Source organism: Thunnus maccoyii, chromosome 24, assembly GCF_910596095.1.
Source record: "Thunnus maccoyii chromosome 24, fThuMac1.1, whole genome shotgun sequence".
NCBI classification, from domain to species: domain Eukaryota; kingdom Metazoa; phylum Chordata; class Actinopteri; order Scombriformes; family Scombridae; genus Thunnus; species Thunnus maccoyii.
Window position 1 is genome coordinate 9,328,756 of NC_056556.1, and position 21,758 is coordinate 9,350,513.

Here is a 21,758-nt window from a genome sequence, read left to right on the forward strand (position 1 = left end):
TTGTACCAAAAGATGTATATACAGCATGAAAACACCAGTAAATCACCTGTAACAGATGGGAGATTTATATTACTTTTTATTGTCTAATTATGATCCATTTAAAATGTCTAAATACAGTATGAGTTTAGTAAAATCAGGAGTATAAATGTGGGCGATTAAAACAAAACACATACCCATACCAAAGTCTGACATATATTATAAATCGTCATCATTAAAGTCATATTATGTCACTTTATTATTTTATTCTGACTTTTTCTCAGTCACTGTATTAACTGCAATAGGATAAAGTACTTTAGTGTGCTGAATGCAGATAAAAGCCCTCATACATCATATTACTGGAAACACAGGCTGCTTAGATTTTCATCCACATTATCATAAAGATAAAGCCGTGATGTCCTTCTGCTGAATTACTCGATACAAGACTCTGAAGATGAGATGAACACAGCGGCTGAGAGGAGGCAGCCAGCCAATCAAATGTCTCATGCCTAATAACACATGCATGTATATTTTATTTCGTTCTCTCTGTTTTTTTTTTTTCTCTCCTCAAAATGAATCAAATCAAAAGTAAATGGGATATTTGCCAGCTCTGAAGTGATGTTATTCAGGCCGACACAGCTAGAACAATGAGAGCACAGACTGAAGAAAGAAACAACAAGCTAACAGAACATTGTTCAAATGCTGTAATAATGTGAGAAACTGTTCAGTTATGTAAAATCTGCTATTTAAGATGCATAGATCTGTTAAATCCAAGTCCAGTTCACTTCCAACATGAACGATGAGATGTCCGGAAGTTACATTTATATACTACTTTATGTGTTTGCCAGAGAAGTTTTTAAAAGAAACTTTGCAGCTTGGATTATGTTCACTGACAACATTTTTAGTCCAAAAGGAGTTGTGTACCTGTATCACACAGGAGTCATAACAAGGTGGTCTGGAAGGATGGCAGGTGTACAAAGCGCAGGACTTGGATACTGAAAACCTGGGTTTGCATTCCTGCTTCCTGTGTGTGTTTTTTAGGTTTAGGCTGCAAAAGCATTTGGGTTAAAGGGGACATGTCATGTTTTTGTGATTTTGTGTCATTTATATATACTGTTATAATGACAGATGTCTGTTAAACATTGTCAGAGTCCCAAAACGTGACGTGAATGTATATAAAAATGTCGTTTTTAAGTCAAAAGTCAGTGCTTCAGCGTGCTCTGAATGCTTCGTTTGCAAAGTTACCCCTACCTCCTCGTCGACTGACATCAGATCATTCAGTCGCTCCGCAGTTATTCGTTTTTGTCTACTCGCATATTTTGGATCAGATTTGGGCTCAAACATGTACAGATGTATTTGAGAAGGTTATATTTTGAGTAAAGAACAGGAAAAAGAAGCAAAATGTGACAACTACTGTTTGTTTATGTAGCTTCCGGAGCCGGCAGCTTCCATCAGGAGGCGGGGCCTTAAAGAGACAGGAGATAAAACGACCTGTTTCAGACAGAGGCTGAACTGAGGGGCTGCATCAAGAGCCAGTATGAGATAAATAAGGAACTGTGAATCAGAAATATAGACCTTGAAGTGTGCATGTTATGTCCTCTTTAAGAAAAGACCATGGTTTTGGTTAGATATTAAAGTAAATACGTCCTCTCTCCTTCAAGTCGGCATTGCCTTTTATAGTATTTAAAGGCACCCTGTGGAGTTTTACTGTAAACAAAGTTATGCTTACATTCAGTCATTCACACTAAAACACATTGTGTGTATCCTTGAGCATTTGAAGCTTTGCAAAGAGGATTATTAAAATATTTAAATCCTGCATTGTTTACTGTACATTTATCATCAACATTTCTTTACTATGCTGATATAAAAAGCATAATTACATTTATTATATTGGCTGTAAATAAATGTAATTTCTAGGACACAGGGTTGTCTTCTGATATGACTGACTCTGCGTCTCAATACTCTTTTACCATCCATATAAATATTATGTAGTTGTTACTCTAGTGTACTAGTGGCATTTATCCCAAATGAACATTTGGAGAAAATCCAACAACGGGCCTGCCAAGTCATGTTTGGTTACTATCCTCATCTCATCTTCCTCTCCCATAAGATATCTGAGCACCGGAAGGAAGCATAAGACAATCAGACAAACTGGTGTCTATTTTAGGTCAGATGTCCTCTGTTTTATCAACCTCTGAGGCCAAAGGAAGTCATGAATATGATTAATATATCTTTCTTTTGGCCTGTGTGCAGCCCTGTAGACACTGTTATATTTAATATCCCTGGTGCCTTTTCACTTCATTTAAATTCAGCTTTATTAATCCCAATGGGGGCAACTGATCCATGCACCAAAAGGTCTTAAAGGTGATTATTGTGATTACTGGTGGGCTCTAAAGCAGGAAAGTACACATTTCGTGGAGCAAACCATTAAGCCCACGCTCTCAAATAGTAGTAATTTAGTCCTAATTTAGCTAGCATTTACTGTATGTGCCTGCTTCATACAAAAACATCCTCCAGGTAGTCACTCTGAAGTCTGTGCCTGTTCACGTTAATTGTAAATGTGCTTTAAGTTTCAGTAATCACCATACTCAAGTGAAGTACACACGCAGCATCTCACTTATATGCTTTTTTTTTTGCGTCTTCTTCTACCAACAGGAAGCTACCGCTGAAGGAAGAAAATGGAAAAGAGTCTCTCAAGCCGGATACGATTGAAATCAAAGTGCACAGTGACAACAGCATCCACACAAAGCCTGACGACAGCAAAGCGTAAAGGGTCGGTCCCCCCTCGCCACCAAAAGAACATTCGGATCACGAGACCAAAACCCAGAGAAACTACAACACTGGAAAAAAGTGGAGTAAAATACCATATCTGTTTATAACAATGCCCCGGTGAAAGGCATGTGTAAATACAAATAATAGAGAGAAAATAGAAAGGAAGAAAGGGTCAACCTTTTAGACACCCTGAGTGATAAATGTATCATGTTCTTACCAACATGGCATCAGTGGAAGGCTCTTGTTGATCAATGATTGTATATTATTTTTTGGCTTTTTATTATTTTATTTTTTTCTGATGATGCTTTGTTGTTTTGTGTCATTCTTTCTTTACCACGTAAGACTTCCATGCAGATAATGGTTATAAATCACGTCTCCAGCCCCCTTCACCCTCCCACCCTCCCCGTCTACAACTTCTCCCCCGGCGACACAATCAGAAACGCAGGCAAAGCTTGTATGCGAGTGTGCTTTTGCTTTTCTCTCTGTTTTTTTTTTTTTTTTTTTTTTTTTTTTTTTTGTTCAAACGCACGGGCCGACCCTCACTGCGGGAGATCACATTGATTTAAACCCAATCGCCTCGTTCCAGGCCTGAGTGTTACACTACAGCAGCCCTTGTATGCCTTTAATAGCCCAGCTAGGTGAATGGCTAATGAGGGGCAAACACTTGAGCACTGTGTTTCAAGCTAGCTGGCTTCAGTAACAAAAGCTAAACCACTTTTAATGAGATTTTAGGCTTTTATTACTCCAGGAAATCATAACGACAGGTTCTTATGAGGGGAATTTGTTCCCAGTAGGGTGAAAAATTGTATGAAACAGGACCTAATGGTTAATTATGAAGAAGAATTTGGACTCCGGAGGGCTGTTGGATCTCACTTTGTGTGTTGTAGGAAAAAAAAAAAAATCAAAAATCTTCAACAAAAAAGGACAAAAAGAGAGAATAATGTGTTGCAGTCTATGAAGTATACGATATAATAGCGTACCACACATGTGCATTGATGTCATTGTTACAAAAGCCTGTTATATTGACACTGAATATTGCTGACACATCAACTGTTTCATTCTCTAACACGTGCATCGTCACAGTATGTTTCATTCATCTTTGTTCAAACCGCATACAACATACATCGCCTGCACTGCAAGCTGATTTGTGCTCAAGGCATGGGAACAATCTGGTAAAGGTATGCTGATAACAAATAAATCAACATGTGTGTAATTTCTGTTTTTAATGAATGATAAACTTCTTTATTCATTCCTGTGTCAGATCTGCCTCAGATGCTTTTTTTTTTTTTGTTTGGTTTTTTTTTAAAAACCTTTTGTTTCTCGGTCTGATCGCTTTTCTCTCTGATGTTGTCATGTGTTGTACATAGGTGAAAAAAAAAAAGAATATTTTACAAAGCTTTTATGTAAATATACCCTAAGGGATGTGTCTTTTTTCAAAATGCAACAGGCTTGGCTTTTTTTTTTTTTTTTTTTCCTCCCTCAGATGAAAACTTTTTTTTTTTCCTCCTTTTGTTGTGTTTTGGTCCCAAAGTTCAGTGATGGTGTAATAATGCTTTTTCAAGTCATTTGCTTTCCCTTAAGAAAGTCCATGCCCTAAAGCTATTTCACAGCATTTCAATGGAGGCAGTAATTACGGCATTAGTGTGCCTTCTCTTCTTTTTTTTTTTCCCCCTGCCCCCCTTGTGGCCCAGTGCTGCCGCCGCCGCCGCAGCAGCAGCAGCAGCAGCAGCAGCAGTGTAGACCATCAAATGAATTTTTGGTCACAACTTTGCTGCTTTTTTTTTTGCCACAGAATGTGTTTAAAAGATGAAATTTTTATTGTGATTGCTGTGGAATTCTGGGAAATGTAGTCTTAGGATTGTGGGTAGTAGACAACGACACTGGACGGAAACACTATTTAGTACAACTACATGTCAGGCTGATGCTGCAACTCCTGAGTACAAAGTGCAGTGATGGGCTGCAGAAATCTAGTTTCAATACCAGGTAATGCATCATCACGTGTGTGTGTGTGTGTGTGTCTGTGTGTGTGTGTGTGTGCATACATGCATGGGTGGGTGAATACACTTTGTTGTATGTCTTCATGAATCAGGTTGCATGTATGGTTGTTGAATGTATCTGCACGTACGCAGCATGTGTGTGTGTGTGTGTGCCCATTTAGATTTTTCACACAGCATCCCGATTATAGAAAATATCCTAAAATGAAAGAGTTAATTTTATTTTGGCGTTTATTTTGTTGTTATTTATTTGTTCATTTTGTTAACTATTTATATTAAGGTGTGTTATTAAGTACACTTCTCAGCTCCATGATGCATTATGTGGCTCTGCAGGTCATGTAGGTTATGATGACCATGTGCCAAGTATGAATGTCCGAGTGCTTCGAGTGTCTCTCTCTCTCTCTGAGTGTGGAGCGAGTCGGCGAGAGCTCTCACGCTGAGTTTCAGAGTGTTCTCTGATAGGTAAAATCTGATTATGTAGTTCTCGACAGTGATTAATTCCCCGGGGCTGCAGCACTCCACACGTGTGTCTGCGAGCCCCCCCCCCCCCCCCTCTGCCGCCGCCGCCGCCCCCTCGCCACTATCCCCCTGCCTCTCAGACTCCATCGGTTTTTATCCCAGACCTCATAGGCTTTGTTTTCTCACAACGAGCCCACGTACCTGCATATCTCAAACGGATGGTCCTGCCATGGAGTGGTTCCGCTGCCTGTTACAGTGACTGTAAATATGGGAGCACAGTGCCTGGAGGCTATACGATTTGTACATGTTCTTTTGTATTTGAATATGAGTCTAAACCCCCCCCACCCGCCCGCCCGCCTCCCCCAACCCAACCTCACCCCTCCTTCCTTTCCTCCTCCCCCCCTCTCGTCCTCCTTTCCTCTCTGTCTCCTCCACAGTCCTTTCTTGTAGGGGGTAAAACAGGTGTGTTTGAGCTCAGTGTACAGTATGTGTCCATGCTCCCTGCGTCCCTTGGACTGTCCTCGCTGAGTGTGCTTTGTGCAGGAGGTGGGAACTATTGATGTCTCTCTGTACGTACCTGTGGAACACTTGTGACTCCTGTCATTTGCCGCTGTAAATAAACATGTCCTGGTAGAAGAGAGTGAGATGTTGTCATTCATGGTTTTTCTTTTTCTTTTTTTTTGGCCTTTTTTCACTGGCTCTCCAGTGGGTGTCCATAAGCATCAAACACGTGTTGAGCTACTCAGCAGAAACATTTGGCGTAGGTTCAGTTTCCAAGATGAGAGTTTATCACCAACTACAGTGCCAAATGGCAAAAAAAAGGATTTTTACCATTACAGATTTTGGTTACTCCTTTGTTTTCTTCTTTCAGTTTGAACTCTTAATTCTCAGCAAGAATGCAAATGAGCGTATTTCCCAAAATGTCATTAAAAGTATATATATTTTTTAAATTATTAAGTTTTATTACAGAAACAGGCCATAACAGCACCATCTGTCCAATTTTGGTGAAACTTGGAGGGGTAAGGTAGCTCGTAACTGCCTTAATTATGCATGAAGAACAATTGTTTATCTGCTTACACACTCAGAAATCACTCACTTTTAAAGCACAAGAATTCCATAATTGTCCCATATAAAACCACCAGTGTGGTCCTTTGAAGCTGCTAACATACCTGAATTGTATGGAGCTGTCCAACTCCACTTTTTTCAAGCAACAATTATATTTGAAATGTGCGCTAACAGGTGCGGAGTCCTTTTAATCGGTGCGAGAGTACAAAAAAAAATCTTGAGTGAGGGATTGTGGGAGCATTTAACACAGTGTGAAATGAAAGCAAGGTATGAATTTCTTTCATTTTTCACATTCTGGGCTTCGCTATGAGGTAATGTTACACTGACCATCGTGGGGTGAAAAGAAGATACTGTCATAGATACTGATACTGGGTGAACATTTCATTCTAATCCTCTGCATTGTAATAGGCTGTGCTTTAGTCTGGAGCAATCATGAGATAAAAGCAGACTACTCCTCAAAGACACAATTTTAATAGCTTTTAATTTTTTTTCGCCGTTGAAGTCGGCGGAGCTCTTTTTTTTTTCCGGAGGACACAGTGCTATTTTCATCAAGGTCATTCCTAAACCTCCATAACTCTGTTTCAACTGTGTTGCATCTAAATCTGTCCTCTCTTCCTTGAAACAGAAGAAGTGCTTTAATGATAAAAAGCCAGAGACAGTGAGAAGCTCAGCTCAAAGGAGGAATTAAAACAATTCTGAATAGCACGGAGGAGCCAGTGTTCCTTAACAAAGCTGCCCCCTCTTCAACACTCATTTGAAGTCAGCAGATAACGTTTCTCAGACGTCTCCCTCCCACGTGAGGGAGGGAGGGAGGGAAGCAGCGGGTTGCCTGTTGGATCCTGGATGCAAGGGCCTCTGTTAACAAGGGGAACAAACTTCAACTTCATCTCCCACAGGGGCTCAAAGGAAGTCTGCACATCAAACACTGAGTCTCATTTGGATGAAGAGATGCAGAGAGGAGAGATATTGGAGGAGAAGAGAAACAAGTGAAGTCACCCTCTCTTTAAATTTGTCACGCAGCAGTGTGACAGTCTGTTACAGGTGATTAGTATTATTTTTTTTTACACAGGGGAAGTTAGACAAACAGCACAAATGTTGGGGGCCACACACAAACACACACATAAGCAAACACTGTGTTTTAGTCCAATGAACGCCGCTGGGAAGTCATGCGCCACATGAAAAGATAGCGCAGTAAGCCTTCAGGTAATATTTCTCCTCTAATCTTTCTGTTTGCAGAGACTCCCATGATACAGTGCTCTGACAGCACCTTAATCCCAACTATGAGAGAAGTTTGGGAAGTCTGGGAAGAAATCTCTCTGCCATTGTAGAAGTTTTCTCTGATACATTCACAAGTGTGTGTGTGTGCACTTCTCCCTCACACAGAATTCCACAGTGACGCGCTCAACTCGTTTCTGAAACTTTGCCAAGGAAGTGGAGCTTTGCCACATGGGCGAATCATGGACAAATCCAGCAGAGAGCTTTTTGGCAGGTACCACCCTCCACTTTCTTAATCTGCTTAATTTCAGAGTCTCCCAGCAGTGGTCCGGCTCTCCTCTGATTTGACAGGAGAGGAGATGGGGAACGACAGGTATGTGTGTGTGTGTGTGTGTGTGTGTGTGGTACCATAAATCTGTCATGGCAACAAAAGTACTTTCTCTTGTTTCAAAGTTTCACCTCTGTTGCACTTCTGACCATGCCCAGCAGTGATGTAACGCAGAGCATGCAGCCAAAGCAAGATTTCTTTAAATGTATACCCCATGAAGTTTTGTGTGTGTGTGTGTGTGTTTGTGTGTGTTTGTGTGTGTGTGTGTGTGTGTGTGTGTTTCCTCAAGGCGTTTCCTCCCTCATAAAACACATGCAAAGTAGATTTTTTAAATATCTTGAAACCTACATTGTTTACATCAAGGTTTTGCTAGCTGACAGGCTTCATCTTCCCTGCCGTTTTTGGCACATTGCTTCATTTCTTGGCGCATTATTTCCGCTAACTATCAGTGGGATGCTTGAAATTGCCTGCAGAAAAGTGAAATGCATTGCTGCACGCTTGCGTGCCTACAAAGAAATCTGAGTCATGCTAACAAAAAGCTAAAGCGCTAGAACTCCACAGGGTTCCTTTAAGACGGAGGATCGAGAGATTTCACCCACCGTTCTGCACATATGTTCTCTTAAACAAAGCAGTTTGACCTTAGATACACTCTGGAGATCATGCTTTTTCTTTCAAGTGAAGAAAAACTGAACAAAGGAGATGATATCATTTCACTTGTTTGCAGTTTAAAGGAGTTTTAGCAAAGTATAATTACCTTGCAGATCTGCTTTGTTTGGAGATGAAGTTTGCAGAAGGAAAACGATTTCTATGATGTTTTCTTGGAAACTCAATAGTAACAACCTGCAAGAAACTATTTGCTTGGTCAAGAATGAACTTTTACTCTCATGCAATGTTGCTTTACACCTTTTGCAGCAGCTCTGGTGATAAGCAGCCTTTGCTCTGGAGTGTAGAAACTCGCTCATCATACTGGAATAATAAAGATATGGTGCCCTCTTCCATCTTTTTATATTTATTCCAAAGAAACCACTCGCTGCCTTAAACAGGACACTTGGTATCCTCAGCAGCAGAGGAATTTTACCTTTATAAATGTTTAGAAAGGCAAGTATAAAAGCTGTCTTGATCCGTGTAAAGCTCATGTCACCGCTGAAAGATAGCAGCTGACGGTAGAGAGCAAAGTGACATTTAGTTATAAATGTTGCAGGTTATTTCTTGAAGATGAATATTACTTTGACAAGTCATATATCGAAACGCTGGCTGGCCCCTCGTTCACATTGCGGGTGAAGCAGCACGATGAAGGATGGAGGCAAATATTTGAAGTAGATGCTGAGAACAGAACGGCTCCCTAAAGATTTGCAAGGAGTCGAGGAAGGTGAACAGACTTGGAAAGGTGCCACGTTTCGCGCGCAGAGAAGATGAGTTTGAGCAGATTCCTGCACTGCGCGCTGTGATTGAGAGACATTTCCTCTCAGTATTTCCATCATGAGCGTTTCTATAAGTAAGTTCAGCAAAGAAGCATCGCTTAGCATTTCTGTGAAAGCCATTACATGCTCGCGTCGTCATTCGTTTGGAACTACAGCATAATATATTCACATCTGTCAAACTCAATATAACCCTATTAACTGGTGCAAAGTGGAGCTACTGGGCAGAGAATTCTTAACATCCTCAAGAACCTGCTGACTTATGTTCTATAAATTTAAGATGAGGTCACGGCACCTGCTGCAACTTCTTAAATTGGCTTTTCTGAGTGGTTCATACAAGAAACATTGCGCTCTAACAACAGGGAGCAGGAGTGGTAACATAAATTGCTGAGGAATAAAATAAAGTCGCACTTGTTCTATTTTCTTTATTAAAAACCACTAAACATCAAGTGATAAAACAGTCTTCGTACTGTCGCTTTTTTTTTTTTTTTTTTTTTTTCTCCAAACAAGCGAGCTCTGGAGGGAACTGAAACACAATCCAGATGACAAATGAGAGCTTTATGGCTGTTCGCACCGCAGGCTTAGTGTTCAAGGACACACCGGGAGGATTTTCCAAGGGAATAGGCCTAAATTACTTTGGGTTGTAACTCTTTCAAAGTGATGCAATGCTTTAAAAGAGAAACACATAAGGTGTGTTGAGCTAGTGCGAGAGGGGCCTTTTGATATGCAGGGCAGACACACATAAATACATCAGGATAGAAATCTTGAAGAAGTCACGTACATTGGTCACTTTATCTCTCTGTGCTGTGAGTCTTTCATTATGAAGCTCGGAGCTACAGGAGACATAATTGCGTCTGTGCATATACAGCTGAGCTGTGAAATACCTTTTTCTGTCGGATCAAAGACCACTTTCTTTTGCGGAAAAGAAAAGTTTCAGTGTGACACTTGGCATGAATTTCTTTTCTCAGTGGAATCAAATTACAATGGATGGATTTAATGCTAACAAGTAGCTCCTAAATAATTCAATGTTGTGCTTTTCTTTTCTAGTTAAAAGCAGTCTATGATAAATATGATCAAACCAAATTCACTCATTTGTGAGTTTTGGTTGTTTTTTTTTTTTTTTCAAATAATTCAAGTGGCTGCTGTTGTATGGAAATCAAGGTTCCTACCATTCAGAGTAAAGGTCTCATTAACTATTCAACTAGACCCTCAGAGAATATTTTCTCACCACTTTTAATAATACCACCAATCTATGGGATCCTTCTCTTTCCTAAACTTAAAACTAAGTGTATGTAGACAAAGACCTGCCGCCGGCAGTGTTTAAGGGAAAAATTCACACTCGGATAATCGTACACAATTAGACATCATCAATTAGTGATGCTTGGTGCATTATTTTACAATAAAATGTTGTAATTGCTTTACTGATGCAGAAACCGCTGTGCTGGAAATATAGAGATATGGCTTTTATCTATTTGGCCATGGTATTAATGTGAATAATATAACCACACAAGCACCAAGCATTTAAATCCAGAAATGCAAAGCACAATAGCTGTACAAAGACTGTTGATGTGTCGGTGCTTTAGGCTGATTTCTTCTCTTTATACACGTAATAGCTTGAAATTATAGTTGTGTGACAGTATTATCTAAATCCACTATGAAAGATATTGTTAGAAACTGCATGGCAAAGTGAGCAATTAAGTGTCCTTCCTCAGTGCAGGATCTACTTTTTTTGCCTCATCACAACATCCTGTTTCAACAGGAAGTACATCACCTTTAAGGAAGCTCACTTCTTGAAATGCTGTTCAAAACCAGCTCCTTGCTGTGGTAAATTCATTTATTCAGTTTTATGTTTTACCTGCTCAATTTATCTTGTTAGACCTTGATATTAAACCTGATATTAAAACAGAAACTTAGTTTGAAACTTTTATTTGAAAGTCAGTGAGGTTTGCTCAGCTTTGAATTCTTAAAATCCTTTCAGTTGTTTGAAAATGAATTAAACACAAAGCTTAATTAAAGACAGCTAAAGTCAGCTAATCACTGACTGTACTGTAATTCACTGCTTTTAGGATTAATGAGCGCGTCGCTCTGTAGTGAAAACCATGTGTATCTAAAATGTCAGTTTTTCAGGAAATTAAAAAAGCAGCTTTGATTTAAGCTCTTTGACAGTGTGTTTTTGAGATAATCCTACATGTTTAGATTTGATTAATATAGTCAAGATTTCTTATAGGAGAAGCCAGCTGATCCCAGCCTGACAGCATATGAGACTCCATCAACCACAAGACGCTGCACCCTGTGAACCCCGAGGTATGACTCATCATACTGTATGTAACAATATGGCTCATAACTAGCGTAATTATGTCTCCCTGTACGGGAGTGTGAGAGGTGCTGATGGCTTTTACTTCAGATATTTCACAATTAATTAGTGTATGTTTCCCCACAGATAATCTTTAGAAAATAAAAAAGCAATTAAAACCAATAGAACATTTTACCTTTATAATTATATGTATTCTGTTTATTTTAAACTCTCTGCTGTCACATTTGTTTTTAGCCACAGTCAGGCGGCTTATCGCTTTCGTCCAGACTGAAATATCTGAACAAATATTAGATTGATTGCCGTGACAATTGGTAGATATATCCATGGTGCCCAGAGGATGAATCACACTAACTTTGGTGATCCCTTCACTTTTCCTCTTGTACCACCATGAGGTTGACGTCTTTGGTTTTGAGTAAAAGATATAGCTTTTACTCAAAACCAACTAACTAAGATGATGAACATGGTAATTCTACCTGCCTAACATCAGCCATTTAGCATCATCATTGTGATAATGTTAGCATGATGATGTTAGCATGTAGATGCAGACTCTTATTCTAATTATGTCACAAATTTATTATTAGATGATTGCTAACTGAGTTCAGAAAAATTGAGGTTCATCCGTTGTAACTGCTGAGTCGTTTTTTCATTCGTGCACATTGTGTTAGTTTTAAAGGGGAAATAATGCTTTTTGTGATTTTCTGTCATTAATATACTGTTATGATGTCAGATTTCTATGTTAAACATGGTCAAAGTTCCAAAACTTGAGGTGAACATGTGTAAAACTGCAACCTGCAAGTCAAAATCTAGGGCTTCAGCCTGCTCTGTATGTTTTGTTTGCAGAGTTACCTCTACCTCCTCGTGATGATGACAGATTGTTCTTGCATGCCCGAAAAACGGCCAGCTGTTGTGTAGCCTTTGTTGCTAAGGTTGTTCACGTTGGCCACTCGCATATTTTGGATTGGATTCAGGCTCGAACGTATTCAGATATATTTGAGAAGTGAAATCCTACTACTTTTGTTTGTTTAGATAGTCTCTGGAGCCAGGGTGTGGGCTCACCAGGAGGGGAGCCTGAAAGAGACAGGAGCTAAAACAAACTGTTTCAGACTGAGGCTGAACTGAGAGGCTACATAAAGGGCCAGAATATGATAAATAAAGAGTTTTTTTTACACTGTAAATCATGAAGAGTTGAGTTACAGTTGAGCCCTGTAATATGAATATAGACCTGAAAATGTGCACGTCCCCTTTAATATTAGTCCTACTTAACCGACATTCTTTGAAGATTCAAACTTCACCCTTCACAACTTCTTAATATGCGACTTTTCATTGATTCTGTGATAAAAGTCATGACAAATTCATTTTTAAATACATGGATACATTGTAATCAGTATTTAAAAATATACACGGTATGTATTCCACAATCTTTTTTCATTTCCATGCTGTGTCTCATATCAGTAGCCAAGCTTCCTCGTCACATTTAAACAGCAAACCAGTTAACAGTTAACAATGGCTTTCACCAACTGCAGAGGGATTGTAGTTGAACGATACAGACCCAACTGCGGGTGATTTAAATCAGAAGCCTTAGGCACACAAAAGAAGCCCTCTGCTCAAGTCGTTCAATTTACATTCATGTTTTATACATTTTGCTGATGTTCCCATCAGAAGTGACAGTGTGCGAGAAGGGGTTTAGTGTTTTGCTCAAGAATACTTTACACACGGCTGATGTCAGGGGATTTGACATGTGAGCTTCCAATTACGATGCTATCTCTCTTAGCACTAAGCCATGTCGCTAAGCACACACTTTGGCCACATACAATATCAGCAGAGCATGTGTTACAGTGTCCCTTAAAGCCTATATAGATTATAACCATTTGCAGAGAGCATCATGCATAACTGAGCAGGGCCTAAGGATAAAATTCTCTCCCAATAATTGAGTGCATGGCAGGGTAAATGTCAAACTATTTGCAAGCCATTCGTGAGTTGTGGTATTCTTCTCTATTAGCCTAATGTGCCAGAGTTACTCCTCTCAGCTTTGTGCAAATTCATATTGGATTTTTATTAAAACTCAAACCATCAGTAATAGATGTGCCTCTGGGGTAGCTTTAAAAATCAATTTGCTAAACAGCACAAAATAACCCCCATAATTGTCTCCTTGGACCGCATTACCCGTCGAAGGTGATTCTCATTCGAATGTGAGTAAACTCATCTCATCGACCAAGACGTTCCCTCACTTTTGACTCCAGAGCCATGTGTTCCCTCATTATTGCAACAACCAAAACAGACAAACGGGATCCTGTGCACGCCGCTGACAGGAAACTCAAAATGCAGATCCTGCCTGTCAAATGGCCCTCCGGCGATTCCTGCTGCTAATGAAGTGAAATATTCTGGCATCTGAATCCAAAATAGAGCTGTATATTTGGACACATGAATATGAATACAATCAGCTAGACTTGGCTCATTAATGAGGCAGGGAGAGCAACCAGCAGACAGGATTAATTAATTACAGAGTGACATTTATGGATAATAACCTTCTGGTGGATATCACGGTTAATGAATATGCATAAGACTATCAAAGGCGAAGCATCCAGCCAAGATGAAATATCTATATTCAGATCCATGATAGGGTTACTGCCGTGCCGTCTGAATCAGCAGCACATCACAATATCAGAGTGTGTGATGATTTCGATGATTTTCACAACGTGCCATGTGATTAGACGACGTAACTGCCTTCAGGGTTTTCAGCATAACTCCTACAGTGCTGACTCTGGGGTTGGAGAAATACTCCAGAAATGATTAATATGGGAAATCCATGAGAGAGCTACAGAGTTGAGCCTTTACTAATAGAATATAGCATGTTGTCAATAGTCTGGTGTCATGTAGGTGGAGCTGCAGCTGTATAAAGAGCATGTTGTGAGGCAGCGTGTGTGTGTGGTAAGTTGGCTGTGGTGGAGCAGGATTTGGATCATGAATGAAATGATGCTCAGAGTTTGAATCAACAAGAGTGTGACGTCAACTGAACATCAGTGCAGCAGCATTAAAGGAGCAGTGCAGTTATTTTCTATCTTGACTGTGAGCTTGACATATTGACATACATGTATACTCCAGTAAGTCTTGGTAATATGATGATATTTTGCAAAGGTAGCACTAGTACAAATCAATGGGCAGGACTGCTTTATTGCAGTACAGGACTTTTGCATCAATGTGATGAAGTACTGTCATATGTCAGGTATTTAATTACTGCAGCAACGCACATTCCCAGCAATATAAAATTACATGCAGTATATGGTAGAACATTTTATCCACAACACCTAATGTATACAGTTCAGATCATACCTTCATTGTGCAATAGGAGGAGATATTTTTGCAGCAAGGCAACTTAAAAAAACAATTAGACAATGAAAGGCATAAAAAGTGGGAAAGCAATATACTGAATACAGTAAAAAAAAGAAGTTCATAATAGAAATATGCAACAAGTAAAAGGGATAAGACAAAGTGCAGCCTAGACTGGGCTGAGTTCATTCATTGCCTGCAGACTGAATGAAATGAGGAATTAATTTGTATCTACACTGTAAATTGTATTACTGTATCATTATAAAGGAATTTAGTGGAATCAACTAATCTTCTAAATATTTAAATTTGATTAATTCAATTCAACTTGTCTAGTTTTATTTTTCAGACCATTTCTGAACTTATGAACATGACTTAATCTGACTTAAATCTTTTGACTTGAAATGATGAGTTGAGTGAAATTACTGCTGAGAGTTTACTCATAAATTATTTTTTAAAATAAGTATAATTAGCATATTAGCAGACTTCTCAGCATGCAATTTTGAGAGTAAAAACTCTTCAGAGACTCTTCTTTTTTATAGTTTGGAGAAAACATACATAGAAAACTGCTGTGAATGAAAAGGTGAAACACTGGCTGAAACAAAACCAAACCTGCGTGCACACATGCACATGGACACACAGATAAAGGAACAGATACATACAGATAAACATACATGCACACTGATACAGACTACGCACCTTTAAATATTATGCACAAAAACACATCATTGCCATGAATTAGGGAACATACACATGTGCACACATACGCAACACACGTAAATTGATTATGTGATGTAAATACTGTTGTTATTGAGAATGTCATTATTTATTATGAGCTCTGTTTAAATAATGTATTTCTGATAATGATATATTATGACTATTTTTAAGTAGAAAAGCCTAACCAGGGACAGGGGTTGCAAATTAGCTTTGGCTAGAAATCCTGTATGCAATACATCTGTTTCATGTTACTTTAACCTGTTATAATGTTTTTTTGCATCGTCCCTGACAAATAAACTAATAAATAAATAAAGGATGAGTGTGGAGGATTTAGTGGCATCTTGCAGATTGCAACCAACTGAATACCCCTCACCCTCCCCTTCCAAGCGTGTAGGAAAACCTACAGTGGCCACGAAACTTGTGAAAAACTACTGTAGGAACATGGCAGCCTCTGTAGAAGAGGATCTGCTCCCTTTGTAGATATAAAGGGCTCATTCTAAGGTGACCGAAACACAACAATTCTTGTTCAATTCATACTTATGAATATTATATTCCATTTCTGCCAAGTCCGTCCTGCTAGATGCCACTAAATTCAACACACTGCACTTTTAAGATAAGTCGTAGTTTAAATGAAAACAATGCAAACCATGATGGAGGTTAATATCAAATTAAGTCCCTTCCCCTGTACACGTATAATTTAACAAAGTCACTGAAAGCAGCCTCACACTCTGACTTTGTGCTGACTCTAAATTATTTGTATCAAATGAAAAACTGATTCCTCAGACTGAGAAAATGGAAACGGAAAAGCAAATCTGACTGTGATATTTTGTCAGTGTGACTGAACAGTTGTTGATTCAACATAATGTTGTTTATTAAAGTTTATTGAACTTGTTATCTCCAGTTGAGTTTACTTATATCTTAGTTTTACATTTTTACTATTCACAGGACAACTTTAAACTATTTATTCAACATAAATTCATTCATATCTTAACAACTGCAATATCTGGAAACTCGAGAGGGAAGATTTCTTAAAGATAGTAGGGTAGATGGATTTTGCTTTATATGTGATTTATTGCCTATGTCTTGATTTTGCATCCATTTTTTTTCAGGAGCTGCCACTTTATAGGAGTTACATTTTAAAATACTTCAGTGTGGTCACTTGAGGAAAGAGCATGATTAGAGACATATAATGAGCCTCCATACCTGTTGCTAAGCAACAACAGGGTCAAAATGTTTAATCTCAGCAAAGTTAGAAGTGCATAATGAAAAAAAAAAAAGAAAACCACACTCAAGTTGAAGTAACTTTTGAGCAGCAGGTTTAATCGGTTTAACAACATTATAAGGTTGAGTTCATTGCAGGAACCAGAGAACAGCTACTCCCACTAATGCTTCTCAGCCAGTGTACAGCGCATAATTAACTATCACACAAAGGCAACACCTTGTCAGTGCAGCAGATGGTAGATAAGAGCATGGAAATATTCGTTAGGAGCAAGGGGCTACTGTTGTTTTCATTGCTTGTAAGACACTTTTTTTTCTAGCAATGGTCTTAATTAAATTCCCTCGCTGAACATTAATGCAATACCCCAGTAGGTCAAACTAATTAAATAGTCATAATCAATAAGATCCTACAGTATGACTATGTTAAAGAACACACACATGATCCCGGTGTAAGAATAATTGTCATTGTGAAGGTCAAGTTAATTAATGCTCCTGCCTCATCGCTGTGGCATCTTTTACCATAATGTCCAGACTCTTGAAGCAGGCTGGATGTTAATTTTAAAACTGAAGTGAAGGGACAGAGCGGTTTCAGTGTCCACGCAAATGACCTTCTGCAAATGATGATTGATACCGCTCCCCTTATCTCATTGTCTCGTTCCTCTGCGGTATCAATCAAGAAATAATATGGAAAAATGTTCATTGTTCTTTCAGTCGTATAGAGGTTAAACGCAGGAATATGCATCAAACTGTCTGAAACATTTCTTACGGTTTGTGTGATAAGCCGTATCCACTTTACTGATTTAGCTTCACAGTGGCTGAACTGAGAATATTTATGCCAAGAAAACAATGTGAATGACTTTTATATTTAATAAAACATTCAAGGTCCGAAAGTGTGCATAAATTCATCATAATGTACCAGCTAATCCACAAAATCTGACAGTAGAAATACAGATGGAGCAACAGACAATAAGACATATACTAACATTACTATATACTTTATGAGTGCACGTTAACTAGTAGAACCAGACTCTGCCTTCAGATCAGCTTCAGTCCTCCTCTGTATGGGTGTAGTGGGAGATTGGATCACTTCTTCAAAGGGAAAAGCTTCCAGTTCTCTGAGAGATGAAGGAATTGGAAATCTACTCTACACCCTGTGTTCCACAGCATCCTGTGAAGATTCAGTGATATTTTGATGTGAGGATCAGGAGGGCTGTGGACTGCTTTTCACTTCATCTTATGGTGTTCCTGAAGCCTCATCTCTTTCAATTTCTACCAATGTCCAGATGTAGAAAGAATGATGAGGAATGACTCTTTCACTGATGCGTTGGTGCTGAATGCGTGTGCAGGGCTGCGTGACTATCCTTTTGGGTGTGGTGAAGATCCTAGCATATAATATTTATGGATTATGTTTCTTATTGAAACAACCTGGACCTCGTTTCCCAATTATGATAAATCTTAAAAGTTAAGTTAAGAGTGCTTCCTAAGATAATTTCTACAATCTTAAATTTTTAAACGTGTTTCCCAAAGTGGTACTTGAAAGCAACGATCGGCTGTCTGCGGCGATGAAGATGATGCTGTTTACATTTTAAAGTAATGTTGCATATTTATGTCTGTAAGCCATGCTATATAAGGAAAGTACACTCATCACAAAGCATAAATGTTGTAAGCTACACAAATAAATGTTTTATACTTGAAATTCAGTATTTAATATTAAACAAGGTTTAATATGCAGTAAACAGTCTATAGTCTTTTTTAAATTCATGGTACTGGGTGGAAGCCAGTTTTAAAATGCAGCAGTGGCTGTTCCTGTAAGTTTCAATATGCACATCATCATTTCTGTATTAGACTTGCTGTATGTAAACTTGACAAACAACATACACGCCATAAATAGGAAGCAAAGAGAGGATACCTGAAAATATACGCTGGGGAAAGATGAATGAATATATTAGATTTAAGATGAATATGTGATGCAAAAAGAGGGAGAGGAAGACAAGGACGACACAAACAGGGCAAATCAATTATTGACTTCATTTTTTGTGTGTGTGTTGGTTTAGATTTACTTTCTAATTTAAACATCATCACATCGACATCATTCATTTTACAAAAGACAGCCCGTCCTCATGAGAAAATTGACAGTATAGGTCTCAAATTCAGGCCGGAGAAAAGACTTCTGGTTATGTTTACGCCATCTAGTGCCATCAGTGTAAGGTTATAAGGTCAATGTTAGGAGGCGAGTAGGGGGGGATGGCTAGATAGTTAGCAAGATGGCAAAAAAGGCAAAAAAGTGGCCTTTGCTGCAGGAGACTACCTTTCACCTCCTGCTTCCAACCAAGTGTCTTTACCTGCAAAAGACACCGCGAGTTGCTACGGCTCGGATGTCCAAACCATGACCTTTCCCTAACCAAGTGGTTTTTGTGCCTAAACCTAACCAGACCTTAACATAGCATTGTCAAACCATAAAGTATCATTATATTATAAAATGGTCTTGTGGGTCATTCTTGTAGGTCCCTGACAGACAATGAAGCAGGGTCTTTGAACTATTTCATGTTTAAAAATCATCGCAATAAAGAGCTTGACAAGCAGGAAAGGCTCATCTGTACTTAGATCTCAAAGTCTGCATGTATATAATGGTGCACACTGCATTGTACACAACAACTTTACTATAGTAGGTAAATACTTAGAATATATGATTGACATTTGATTGGACATACTGTAAGTTTGGTTGGTGAAAGTTTGAATTGAACCAGCTTCGTCAGGTCGTGACTGTTCCTCTAAAAACACAAAAAATGTTATGTAACTGATGCACCTACAATTAGAGCACCATTATTTGCCCTTTGTTGGACCTTTTGTCAGTTCCCTCCTTTGGTTTGCGTGCTGTCAACTGGCATTCAGTTTAATATGACTGTCCTCTATAGCAGCTTTGTAACTGTGATTTTGTTGCTTCAAAATGAAAATCTCTTTTCGTGCGATGCTTCTGCTATTTAGCTCAACTACTTTGGCAATACTGTAAGAGCTGTGCATGTTTCCACCTTTTTGTCGTGAAACACATGTTTTATTTGGATTCTTTGGATGAACAAAAGTATGAACTTGTGTTATTTTCTCTGACCTATTATTGGATGTGTTACTGCTATTGATTCAGCCGTGATATACCATCAACATGACAATTTGCCCTCAACTATTATCTAATTATACAGCGCACTTCTGAATATCAACCTTGCCCAAGTGACATTTATTATGTATCATTAACATATCTGTTCATTTTAGGGTCTGTCAGTCAGAGCAGTGAGTCATTTCATTTTCAACACATATCGGTTTCAGCGTACATCCCCGGAGTCCTCGCCTACAGCCAACCCATCTGCATGGCAAGAAGGATGAAGCCTGTCACCTTTTAGTGTGCGCCGAAGGTGAAATGACATTTGAGCGCCGTGCCAAATGTGAGTGCAGACTCCGCTCATGCGCTGCTGTCAGGAGTGATCACTGTTATTTCAGCTGCCTGTCCAGAGAGGAGTTCTGATGGCTCACCCCCCCTTTGCTGCGTGAAGGTAGTCAAGATAGCCCTGCATTTGGCCTCGCTCGGCAAATCTGATTAGAGGGGCTGTAATAGGAGGTTGTGTAGGAGAAAGCACTATAGTGTATGAGGAGAGGACGGAGCAAACACACCAGCTGTCGCTTTATCTCCCCCCCCCCCTCCCTCCTTTTCCTCTCTCTCTTCCTGCTCTCTCTTCAAAACAACATGAAAGTGTGTTATAGAGTATCATGCTGTCACCTTGGGATGTGATGGGAAATAGAATGGACTACTCAATAGACCGCTAAATTAACTTACTTTAATTTTAGAGACCATGCAATCCACAAAGCCACACACGCACGCACACACACGCGCGCGCACACACACACACACACATACATCTATTTCTTAATATGTTATATGGAGCCCGCTTCAAAATGAGATGTCCACCCTCTGAAAAGGTGACAGATGCTATTTGAGAATGGGCACTGATGCGCTACATACAGTAAATAGAAATGGCTGTATGTCTCTAAACACACATGAATCATCCAGATGCAGCAAAACTCACTTGAGATGATGCTGCTGCTCTCTCTTTATGGCTCATACAGTAAAAATTTAATGTTATTTATTTTACCATTTCTGTATTTAAATGCTCTATCTGTCTACATAGTTACATAACTGTCTGGCTCTGTGTTCCTTGGTTGCCATTATCCACCAGTCCACCAACCCTCAGACCTTTTCTCTGTTGGTTGAACTGGACTGAACTGATTGTTTCTGTAGATTTGAGTAATTTGCATTTAGAGCCTCTGTGTGTCATGTTTGAGGAACTGCATCATCATGAAATTATATAAGATAGTTTGCAGGTTATAGCGTACTCGTGTATTTAGGTTATTTTCATGTATATTCTTAGACGAGTTTATGAATTTTGGTTAATTATGAAGGGGATTTAGTTTTCTGTTGCTCTGTGTTTTCCCTCCACACCTGCCCTACATCAGCCTCGTTAGCCCTGCCCTGCTCCCAGAGTCTCCCCCAGCCAATCAGCTCCTTTCCTGTTCTCCTGTTCCACCTGCACCTCATCCCCCCCCCCCCCCCCCCGTCAGTTTAGTTTGTATTTAAGTCCTGGTTTTCAGTTCTGTCTTGTTGGATCCTCTTTTCTGTTTATTCTGGCTTGTTGTGTTTTGTTGTGTCTGCACGCCTGAATAGATTAATGAGATATTCAGTTCATACTGGCTGCTTTGTTCTGCACTGGGGTCCATCTCCTGCTACTCCCCTGACAATAACATCCACAAGCATGCTGTCAAACCAGCAAATGAATAGAAATAAAAAAGGAAAATAATTTCTGCACTGAAACATGTATTTCTACTAACAATAATTAACTACTGTATTATGAATATTGGTGTTGTTATTGGAGTTCCTCAAACAATGGTAGGTTTTAAGCTGCAAAATGATTGCA

The 21,758-nt window shown here is 39.2% G+C and overlaps 2 protein-coding genes across 15 annotated transcripts in view; both read left to right on the forward strand.

Moving 5' to 3' along the window:
- The window catches only part of LOC121892291 (neural cell adhesion molecule 2-like), a 434,533-nt gene extending 429,240 nt beyond the window's left edge, over window positions 1–5,293 (forward strand). For all 10 annotated transcript variants that reach the window (XM_042405249.1, XM_042405239.1, XM_042405247.1 and 7 more), the window contains one exon: window positions 2,632–5,293. In XM_042405249.1, the coding sequence (XP_042261183.1) occupies window positions 2,632–2,746 (115 nt within the window). In that variant the 3' untranslated portion in view covers window positions 2,747–5,293. The remainder of the gene's footprint in view (window positions 1–2,631) is intronic.
- Window positions 5,294–10,965: 5,672 nt separating this feature from the next.
- The window catches only part of LOC121892434, an 82,003-nt gene continuing 71,210 nt past the window's right edge, over window positions 10,966–21,758 (forward strand). For all 5 annotated transcript variants that reach the window (XM_042405470.1, XM_042405472.1, XM_042405473.1 and 2 more), the window contains exons 1-2: window positions 10,966–11,051; window positions 11,455–11,531. The gene's annotated coding sequence lies outside the window, so the exon portion shown is untranslated. The remainder of the gene's footprint in view (window positions 11,052–11,454; window positions 11,532–21,758) is intronic.